The sequence below is a fragment of the Pelmatolapia mariae genome, linkage group LG6 (genome assembly GCF_036321145.2).
Source record: "Pelmatolapia mariae isolate MD_Pm_ZW linkage group LG6, Pm_UMD_F_2, whole genome shotgun sequence".
Lineage (NCBI taxonomy): Eukaryota > Metazoa > Chordata > Actinopteri > Cichliformes > Cichlidae > Pelmatolapia > Pelmatolapia mariae.
Window position 1 is genome coordinate 753,237 of NC_086232.1, and position 11,648 is coordinate 764,884.

Below are 11,648 nucleotides of genomic sequence, written 5' to 3' on the forward strand. Positions count from 1 at the left end.
TTTGACAAAGTCTCATAAGTGTCAGCTTTCTTTTTATAGATATAAAAATATGGTAATGTACTGATGCATGATCTGAATTATAATATTTCTGACTGTCTGAATTGAATTGAATTGAATCAATTCTAGAGATCAGTGACGATACCCAGCCCTACTCTGCAGTACAACAGCCGAGGACGCCTTCATGCAGGTGTCAAGGGTCACATCTGATGCTTTATTTATAATTTATCAGCTGTAATGTTTCTGCAGGGTCTGAAAACAAACAACCCACGCATTTGAGGTAAAGGACAACATTTTATTCCTTAATGAAATGATGCATGCAGAATGTGGAATATTCAGCTATAAACCTACCAAAATGAACAATGCTCTGATGCTAACATGAGCTACAAATAAATGTAGACTCGGTAACTAAAATACTTTGCAATTCAAACAAAGCCATTTGTAATCAATTCCAGCCCAACAGCGTGTAACAAACATCACTGTTACTAACTGCTAGGTTAGCAGTGTTCATGCACAGTCTCGCTCCCAAAGGTTAAAACAGCCAGTCTGTAAATGTGACTGTACACATTTTAATGCAACAGCTGATACATCGAGTGGTTCAGATGTAAACAATGTGCTTTTGTGGGCCACAAACCTTTGATAGCAGGTCACTGCGTGTACTGACGGCAGCACAGTTTGTTTCACAGAGACCCCAAAGGTCTCGTCATACATCGTGTTCCTCTGGGCCACACAGTGAGGTTGAGTCACGTTGATGCACTGGCTGACACGCTCGTTCACTACCCAGAGCGCACTGCAGTTTTTCCCCCGGTACAGTAGTGACACACACATTAATCTGCTGTCTGAATATCTCACTGATCAAACTAATGCAGATTCATCCACAGCACACAGTCTCAGCCCAAGCAGCACAGATAAAGGTAGCACAGTGCTGAGCCTTTGAACAGGAACAACATGTGCTCTTAACCTGGGTGTAGGGCTGTGCGATATGACCAAAATCTCATATCCCGATATAAACATTTCTCCTCCTGATAACCATATATATCGCAAAATAGTGAATTTTCTGTAAATTCTGAGAATCTCGGCCAACTCGACCTGTGTGAAGCATTTCCAGCTGGGCGTCGTGTACCTGCAGTCGAGTGATTTGACCGATGCATTAAACTGTACATTTTCAGACATAGGTTGTAACAGCCGCCATTTTCTTAGTGAGTATTTATTAGACGGCGTGCTGCGGGGAAAAGGCCGCAGCACGCAGAGTGTAGAGAGTCTAAGGTTTATCTGGAGCACCTGACGGCTCTTTTTGCTTCTCGTCTGTAAACTCTCTCCTACTCTGTCATGTGATCCTTGTGTAGGTGTTACGGCCCTGGCCATAATGTGTCTTGGTGGCTGTTTTTTGTTCTGCCTGTCTGTGTCTTTAAGAGTCTCTGCAGGTCCCTGATTGGAGAAGCTGACGGCTGCTGATTGGTCTCCTGATCATGTGGCTGCTTTGAAAATCTGTCACCAGCAGCTGTCCCGGGGGAGCCACTGACAGCAGCAGCAGACCCATCCTTGGCCTCCAAACCCTGTGTTACTCGTGTGTGTGTTCCTGAGCATTGCTGAGCTTCTGTATATAGTGTGTAGTTTAGAGTCACGTGTAAATAGTCACTGAAGCCGAAGGGTGAGCTGCCTTGTTATTTTCTGTATTATTTCCTCCTGTTTATTCAGTTAGGGGTAGCATTTGTCTTTTGTTTGTTCTTTTCATCACGTAGGGTTTAGGTTTCAAACCTTGACTGATTAAGCTGGTTTTGTTTGTTATTTTGGCTTTTGTTCACCCCGGAGTCACGCTTCAGTTTAGGCACATATAAGTCGGCTGTTGTGTGGTTGTGGGGACCAGGGCGGGGTCACTCTTCTTTCAACTTATGCTACGTTCCTGTACCCCTGGACAGGGGCGTAACAGTAGGTGGTAGAAGAGGTTTGTCATGTTAGAGTCTGAGGTGGGGACCAGTTTGCACTAGGGCTGCACGATTTTGCATAAAATGAGAATCACGATTTTTTTGCTTAGAATTGAGATCACGATTCTCTCACGATTTTCTTTATTTATATATATATTTTATATATATATATATATTTTATATTTATATTTTATATTTATATATATATATTATATTTTTCCATATATTATATATATTTATTGCACTTATTAACTGCACATCAACTTCGTAACAGTTGAAACTGAACATAAAAACAATAAATACACATAAAAACAATAAATGCCTCACATTTTGTGGTTGCCGCAAAATGTTGTACTGCTTGAAATTCCATCTCCACCGTTGCTCGACACTGCGTGTATAGAGCAGGTAGTGCAACAATAGAAAAATAGTTGCGGGATGGCACTGTGTAGCGTTTGTCTAGGGTGTTGATCATTTTCCTAAATCCCTCGTTTTGCACAGTGTTGATATATCTTTGGTCAGGTGATAAGTAATAGCCTCCGTAATTTCTTTGTGCCTGCGGGAGTTCGACGTGTATAGGGAAGCGCTGTATAAGGTTCCCGTTATTGATGTTTGGGTGGTTGACCGGGACGGATTTTCTCCTGTCACTTTCTCGTCATCCCTGACGTGTTCTTCGTTGTTTTTCCTGCCAATTTGAGCATCACGGCACAGCTTCTGTATCACGTGGTATAAGGCTCCGCCCTTGTCATTTGTTGAGCACGAAGAGTGAGCGCTTGTTTTCATGCAGATTACGTCCCGGATCAAAATGCGGTACAATCGTCGTCGTCTTTTTTTTTTTTTTTTTGAAATCGTTGTCATTTGGAAATGAGATCGCACATAAGTATGAATCGAGATCGCGATTTTCTAACGATTAATCGTGCAGCCCTAGTTTGCACCATCATTTTTCTGGTCCGTGTCAGACTTTTCATAACCAAACCATGTCCACGCTACAGAGGGAGCCCCTCGGTTACGAATGAGGTCCTCGATCTGTTTGGACTGGTCCTTCTGTTTGTCATCATTTCAGTTTATTTTGAAAAATCTCAACAGGATCTTAAGCTTTATTGTGAAAGGTTTATGTGGAAAATAAACAAGCGCACAGCGGAGCCTCATGCTGGGTTTACCGTCGTTGTTGCTAATGACAACACGTAAAAACAGGCGCTTGTGCGTCCGTAGTGTGGTTATTTTAAATATAAGAGAAAGAGAGAACTTTAAGAAATGAGTATAGCCACTACAGTGACCATCAGAACCATGAAATATAGTGACGTAAACAGTTTATTTTGTGACACCATGAAACAAACGATAGCGTGATAGGAAACGACAGACATTTTTCTTACAGGCCTACCTGGTGCTTATTCTGGTTCTACGACTGGAGATGTAACTTCAACCTTTTCAATTCAGCCTCCTGAAAATATTTCAAGCATCTTTTTGTAAACTACGATTTGTTTTATTATAAAGTTATTATTATAGACGCCATGAAACAAAATGCTATGTTGACGTGTTTTTTTACAAATCATACATCTATAACATCACAGCGTCTGGCTTACAGACGATGCCTGCACGGGGGCATATACAAAACCAGCAGAGCGAGAACTAGGACACTGGACCTGACCAATCAGAGAAGGCCAGGCGAGGGCGGCCTGGCTACCTGCTTTTACAGAAACACACACAGATGTGGAAGCAAACAGAGCTTCACTCTGCTTTACAGTTCTGCTGTAACAGCTAGCTGACACACTGCCCTGATTCCAATGTTGAGTATCATGTGGAGGAGTGTAAATTTCACTCGTGTAAAAACAAAGACTGTAGTCAGCCAACCTGTTTTACAGTGAGCTATGCCTTTTTACAGGAAACCTTGTATTTCATCAAAATGTCACCACAGATTTACTTTCCATTCTGTCCAGCACAAAGCGGCCTTCAGTGTCTCTCCTGGATCACTACACCTTTCACACAAGAAGGCAGCTCATTTACACTCCCAGGTCTCTTCGTTGTAAATGTCAGCGTGGCTCTTTTGTTGGTGTGTTTTCAGGTTTCTTATCCAGGCAAATCCCCTGCCACACACCCCACAGGTGTATGGTTTCTCCCCAGTGTGGACTCTCTGGTGTTTTCTCAGGTTCCCGGCCTCTGAGAACATCTTCCCGCATGTGGAGCAGCTGAAAGGCTTCTCCCCTGTGTGGACACGCTGGTGGATCTCCACTTTCTTGGGCCGGTTAAAAGCTTTGCCGCAGTAGCTGCAGGCAAACAGTCTTTCCCTGCCAGTTCGCGGGAACGCTTTGCTGCTGTCAGTGAAGGGCCGGGGCAAGGAAAACACGTTGTCATAGCGACTCCAGCCATTAACGCCGGAAGAAGTTGATGGCAAATCGACGGCCGCCATCGAGTACGAACACGACGGACTCGTTCCTTCCATGTCAACGTTTGAGGGCTCGTCAAAAAACTTCCCAACCAACGAGTGACCAGTTTTATCGATGTCACACAAGACGTCAAACTTTGAGTCGCTGCTGCCATCATCGATATACCGGTGTGGGATCGCCACTTCCTGCAGCGAGTCTCTGCCTTCAACAGAAGCAGTGAGTTCACACTTAAGAGGAGAGGAGCCACTGACCTCCACTCCTCTGCTGCCGGTAAGCTTCGTCCTGCACGCCTGGCTCTGCGACTGGGACCGAGTAGACACGGACTGGGCGTCCTGGTCCTCGGGGCCAGGCATCTGACCTTCAGCTCCATGAGGGACACACTCCATCAGCCCTTCAAACAGAGAAAGAAAACACAGTTTACCATTACACTCAATTATTCTATAACGCTAACTGCTATTTAAGTACTGGCTGTAACACGTGTGGATACGCAGCTCTGCACACTCTCAGGGAAAACTGGGAGACGACTTTCAGAGTCACAGATGTAGAACGAGGCACAGCAACGTTTCTCCAAAGTCTCTAACAGCTACTGTTGGCTGCTCCCGTCACAGAGGAGTCGCCACAGAAGCTTTCTGTTGGATGGCCTTCCTCACCGGGCCAAAAAAAGTTGATTTGTGTCTCCAAGAACCAGCAATCATTCACTTTGTGAGCAACTCCACGAACCACCACACTGTGAAACCTCGTCTGAGGTCTCGAATATGTTAAATAGAGTCTTGTATGAAAATATTTTAGCAGACCTCGAACTGCACAGAGTCTGACTGGCAGCATGCTGATTGTTGGGCATGACGGTGATCCCGGTCACACCGCCCATCATTACTGAAGCAGCGTGGGCTCAAACCTGGAGCCTGGAGAACTGGTCCTGAAGACCACATCGATATCTGAGCTTACAGCCTAAGACCAGAAACCACTGCTGTTTGAGCTCTCTGCAGTTTCACAACACTGACACATCAAACCTCAGAAATAAGAGAGGCCTTTTTTACCATGACGGTCTAAACAGATCCAGAAAAACATGCAAGGAAATGTTCACCGACTCTCACATGTGAACTTTACTTGCCCCTGCTCATCATCACACCCAGTGTGGGAGGAGTCACAGCTGTTATGAAACAACAGCTGTAACAGCCTGTTTGGCTTTGCATTGTTTTAATGTTTTTAATATATCAGCTGTTCTACAATGTTTGAACTCTTTTTATGGTCAAACATGTTTAATATACAAACAAACAGCTTTGAGAATATGAAACACTGCTGTGCTATGTTCTACCTCCAGCACTCGTGTCTTCAATGCATTTTTTTTGCTTGGATGCATTTAATGCAGAGCGCAGCTTGTAAGCACGCTGCTTAGAGCTCCAGTTTACATCTGTGCCTAAAAGCAGAGCTGCTGTAGAAGCGTACAACAACACGCAACAGCACAGCAAACCTGAGAACAGCCACACGCTCGCTCTGTGTGAGGCTAACACACTCTCTCTCTCCATCTGATGCAGCAGATCTGACTCTGTCGCTGCTCTTTGTTCCTGCTCTTTATGTAAAAATCAAAGGTCCTCCAGGAGGACAGAGTAACGTCTTCATGTCTGAGTTTAGGCTGTACGAGTACAGTTAAGAGTTACAAATGCGTACGATGTGACGAGCCTAACTACGCTCTACAAATGTAAAGCTTTGACTTCTGAGGACTCGAGTGCTTCAATCCAAACACAAATGTGACCAAGAAACTGTTTTACTGACGCCTACATCCTAACCTGAACACTTGACATATCTGTGCACACCAGCGTCTAAACCTACAGCCACACCTCTGTCACTCACTAACAAACTTATTTACTCATTTAGGACGTTTTCTATCATTTTAATATGACACATAAATACATACACATAAAAGGGTTCAGTTGTACAGATGTTGTACAGATGTTGTATCCAGTTAAATGACAGTGATGATTTGTTCACCATGACAGACCTGTGTGTTGTCTCTTTGGATCGGTTTGTTATTATCTGATCACAGTCAGTAAAACTGTCACTGGAGCTCTGAGTGCTCTCCCAGTGGGAATCCCCACACGCTCAGCTGTGTGTCTGTGTTGGGACCACTCACAGCATTAACCACACATGCTTTATGTCCATGGTCAACTTCGGAATGACCAATTAACCTAACACGCATGTGTGTGGACTGTGGGAGGAGCAAACCCACAGAAAAAAGCCAATCCTTGTTCCTCTGAGGCGACGCCTCCAATGTGCGGTTTAAACTACGACCAATTTGATGGAAGGTGTTAAGATTTTTAAACTGTAGCGCGGCATGTTGCGTGGAAATGTCCCAGTGTCAGTACTCATCCACTCAGCAGCCTTAGTGTTTCTGTCTGTACTCACCATCATCTCCTATAAGTGACGTACTTTGCTCCGCTTCTTCATCTCGAGACGTGGCTGCCTGCACCTTCTCCTCTTTCACCAGCACTGCCTCCGGCTCCACCAACTCCACATCTGGAGACTGCACAGCAACAGGGAACCATCTCTCAGTCAGCCAATAGCAGCTTCACACAGCAGCGTGGACATACGCTAACCTGTGATGACGTGCCTACCTTACTGTGCATGCTTTCAGACAGGATCAGTTCACTGGTTACGTCTCCGCTCGACCACAGAAGCACCTCCCTCTGCTGGTCAAACACGTCACCTACACGACAGAAAAACATGTTATTCTCATGTTTGTCACATATTACACTATTGTAAGTGAACGCTAACACTGCTCTGTGTCAGTGTAAATAGATCCCGCCCCTCAGTCTCTATAGGGCAGTAATGCCAGAGCCCACCTGTTTATTTTAACCATGACGTGGGTCTGATGGTGTGTTTGACACTGTGTTCAGCTGTATCAGCATTTTACCAGAGAAACTTTATTTTATTCAATATTTCAATGTTACAGTTGAAATGAAGTATTTTGAGAACATGCATTAATAATATTCATCTTCCTGTTTCCCCATCATCCCTGTTATTAATCTCTGGCTCTCTTCCACAGCATGTATTTATCCTGTCGCAGCAGATGGCCCCGCCCCTCCCTGAGCCTGGTTCTGTCGGAGGTTTCTTCCTGTTAAAAGGAAGTTTTTCCTTCCCACTGTCACCAAAGTGCTTGCTCATAGGGGGTCATATGATTGTTGGGTCTACTGTACAATAAAAAGCACCTTGAGGCGACTGTTGTTGTGATTTGGCGCTGTATAAATAAAACTGAATTGGAAAAAAAAAAATAAACATCTGTTCTGTCAATAAAACCTTTGATTTCAGTTTGATTTAGTCTAAAATGTGATGTGTACATTGCTGGGGATTTTTGTGCACGTGCCATGCACTCACACTCAAACATCAGCTGGTGTTCTGCAGAAATCATGTGTTTGATTATTCCTGCCATTTAAACTACCGTAGTTTTCGGGTCATAAGCCGCTACTTTTTCCCACACTGTGAACACTATGGCTTATACTGACGTGCGGCTAATGCAGATTTTTCTTCATGCGGCCAAAAACATTTTGCCTGGTAACAGTAGACCAATAAAATTGATAAGTAGTATATATACAGTATATATTTTTACCAGTTGTTAAGAGACGTTGTAATGTTGTTTGTGCTCCGTAAAAAAACCATAAGCAATGTAATTTGTGTGTTACTGACACATACGTATACTTAAAGGTAGCCGTGTTACAGACGCTGTTCGAGGAAAAAAAGCATTTGCAGTATGTATTTTTGTATGTTACCATAACGTTTATGTTACCATGTTTATGTTACCTTATGGATTAAATTAAACGTTAAAAATCCTCACGTGTAATATTTCTGTGTAAATATCTGATATTACGAGTGAAACGCATACGGCTTAAAATCCGGTGCAGCCTGTACAAGTACAACATTGATTTTCTTTCTAAAATTAGAGCATGCGGCTTTTAATCAGGTGCGCTCTGTAGTCCGGGATTTGCGGTACACTTCCTGATCCAAGTGAAAGCGTTGAGCTGCAGGCTTCCTCTCTTTCAGATGCTAACCTGCAGCACGGCCAACACAGCTGTGCCACATCACATCAGACCAGTCTAATTACTATGTGATTAATAAAGTGTCACATTGTGATATCAATGACACAAACGCGTCAGCCTCAGAGGCACATTTATTACAAAGGATCTACGTCAACGTTCTCCTGGCGGCGCTTCGCATGACACGCACAACTGTGGAAACAACAAACCCTGTTTAACCACCTGAGGCAGAAAGACAGCGTGGAGTGCAGGCTATGAAGCTGGAGACACGAGCAGCCACTACTGTGCCACCCAAATGTAAATAAATGACTCCACCGAGCGTCACTCGAGTGTTTGGCCAAGTATTTGATTCAAATGGTGGAAACCAGAGACTTTAAACAGCTGGTTAGAAAGCTTAAAAAGGTCTGAAAATACTGTGCAGGTTCCTAAGGAGTTACATCAGGGTTGGTTTATGTAGAGCAGTCATTTTATAGAGCAAAGAAATCTGACTAACTGATAGCTCATGGAGAAGGGCTGGGATTCAGTTTGCACTTCTTCCACATCGATTTCAAACTGGATCAGGACAGGGGCAGAGATACACATCGTTTACATGATCAAAACAGCAACCAAGCAAGCAACCCAGGTAGAATCGGAGCAGTCAGCCTCCGTTTCTACCTGAATCACTGGGACGATCACTTTGAAGTCTCTGTGCTGGTTTCCATCTTTGCTCTGTGCTCAGACCTAAACACTAAGACAAAGATCACATGCGTGTCCTCATTAGGACAGAGGTTCGTGTTAGTGTCACTTGGGACCAAAGCTCTGTGTAGCACCAACAGATTACAGCACACATCTATGCCAGGCACTTCAGGGGGACACTAGAGCCATCTGCTGTCATATCCATGTAATGAGGGCTGGCCAAATGACCGTCTGTGTGACCATCTTCTTCTCGTCTCCTCTGCTGTTTTTAGTCTCTTCCCACCTGCACCTCTTTTTCAACTGATGCAGGGCTCTAGAGTGCGACCAATTTAGTCACATATGCGACCTAATTTCTCAATGTGCGACTAAACAAAAAATCCTAGGTCACACCGGTGAGACCAGCCGTTTAAGTAAAAAAAAAAAAAGTCCCCACAACCCTGAAAGTCTCCGTGTGGTCAACAACAGACACACATTATGCCCATATCATGGTCTAACCAATCAAAGAAAGTCAGGGGCGGGACCTCTCTGATTGGCCGTGGTCCAAATATTCCTGTAGGTCTGTGTGTGTGTGTGTGTGTGCGCGCGCGTTTGAAAGTGCAGGCGGATACAGAGAGGTGAGCAGCCTCAGCCTCACAGCAGCAGATGTAGCTGTGGGTAATGAGAAAAGAAGAAAAAGGCCAAATTACAGGAGTTGGCCATCTGAGGGCCGTGTGACTGCAATGGAGGATAGTCCATAAGATATCAAGCTGTGCAGATACTGAGATGTTCAGTTTGAAGCCTGTGAGACACTTTGAGGTCCTTTTAGATTTTCTTTTCATTGAATATATCTTGAGATGTTTTAAGGTTAAATTTCAGCTCAGTAAAGCGCTTTAAGCACTTTGTCAGTAACTTATGTGTCTTGTAGAACTGTGCTCCAAATAAAGAACTTTGTGTTGACAAGATTGTTCGTTAATCATTTACAAATCAATATTGTCTGTATGGACAGCAATTTTTTTAAAGTCAACGTGTAAAACTGCGATGTTAAGTGATGCAGTTGAAAAATTTGGGTGCACCTAAGAAAAAACGTTAGGCGCAGCAGTGCACCCGTGGGAAACCTCAGGCTAGAGCCCTGTGGGTCTAAAATAACAGTACAGGGTGACAAACATGAACCAAGATCGCGTTTGTCCCAAAGCCAAGAACGGGAGGCTGATTGTCACACGGTACAAATAAGCTGAAAACAGCCAATCAGAAAAGAAGATGGGATTATATTTAAATACAGATTTAATGTAGGACGGTTCTACATGTGCTCTGTAATGTACCAATATAACAGCTGATCATTTAAAAACAGTGGAATGAGTCTCGATGAAGAGATTTCTGACAGTTTGCATGGATGAACGACAGAGATGCTCAAACATGTCTCCACTTTGTGTGTCCTCCCTGCACAGCGGAACAACGAGCTAGGCACACTGTAGCCCCGGCTCTATGCAGGGTCCAGACTTTTTACAACATAATGACATAAACGTGTGAGTGAAGAAAGCCTGATGTGGTTTCAGACTGGACTCTTCTTACTGCTCGCATTATTCGTGCTGACCGTACCGGCGGGGGTGGAGGGCTCCCGGAGCCTGTCGCTGCCGTTTATCTGCACCCTCGGCCGGCTGCTGTTCAGGGCACTCTCCCGGAGCCTCCTCTCGGCATTTCCCCGGGCCATCTTCAGCTCCAGCAGGTGTAGTTTCCTCTTCAGGGCCTTGTTCTCTCTCTGGCACTGAGACATCTGCAACCTCACCACCGCGTAGTCGTCGTCCACCAGCTTACAGATTTCCGCCACCGCTGCGTTTGCTAGGACCTCCATGATGGAGGCCAGCTGGGTCTGGAAGGCCAGGCGGTTGGACATGGCTGTTAGCCGCTGGCTGGCTGCTCTGTCTTTGCTCTTTCACTGCTCGAGTAGGACTAAGAAACTACTGGAGGTCGTTCACACCATTGCAGCACAGCTAGCAGGTAAACACTAGCACCTCTCACCGCTAAAGTGTACCTCCTGTTTGACGGCGGCTCACAGCCAGTTTGCCGTAACAGCGCCACCCTTTGTTCCGGAGGATGTAGTGCTGCTCGTAGCTCGGTGGCACTAGAGCTCGAGTTGAGGAGATTGTTCAGATGTATGTTTGTCACCAGATCACCTTATTTAGCTACGACTCTGAATTTGTCTAATTCTGTAACAGCGGCTAAAATAACAGAGTCAGACTGTGGCTGGATAACAATATCACAATATCTTTTATAATCTCAGTTATGAGTGTACTGTATGACACAAGTTCATTTCATCTGGCTGTGCTGATAGTTTTAAAAACAACTTGTCCAGCCACGCCATAAAGATACAGCAGCAACTTGGGGTTCAATTTCTTGCCCAAGGAATCAAACCACCAACCTTCCTGTTAGTAAGTGATCTGCTCTGCCTCCTTAGCTACAGCCACACCTACTGCTAAGCACAACACCTTCTGCTGTCATGTTTTTATCTATTAAATTATAAAAATAATGATAACTGGGTGTGTATGCAAATGTAATAATTACAATTGTGGAACACTGAGATACGCACGAAGTTCTAACTGCTGTCGTCTCATACATAACGCAGAAACAGAATGTCTCCACAGAGAGGATGTGCAGGTAAACAGTGG

At 44.5% G+C, this 11,648-nt stretch overlaps 1 protein-coding gene across 2 annotated transcripts in view; it reads right to left on the reverse strand.

The window, feature by feature from the left end:
• The window catches only part of si:ch211-89o9.6 (transcription factor Sp2), a 31,779-nt gene extending 20,751 nt beyond the window's left edge, over window positions 1–11,028 (reverse strand). For both annotated transcript variants that reach the window (XM_063475597.1, XM_063475596.1), the window contains exons 1-4: window positions 10,582–11,028; window positions 6,916–7,007; window positions 6,707–6,824; window positions 4,555–4,694 (exon numbers count right to left, since the gene is read on the reverse strand). In XM_063475597.1, the coding sequence (XP_063331667.1) occupies window positions 4,555–4,694; window positions 6,707–6,824; window positions 6,916–7,007; window positions 10,582–10,876 (645 nt within the window). In that variant the 5' untranslated portion in view covers window positions 10,877–11,028. The remainder of the gene's footprint in view (window positions 1–4,554; window positions 4,695–6,706; window positions 6,825–6,915; window positions 7,008–10,581) is intronic.
• Between the last annotated feature and the right edge of the window lie 620 nt (window positions 11,029–11,648).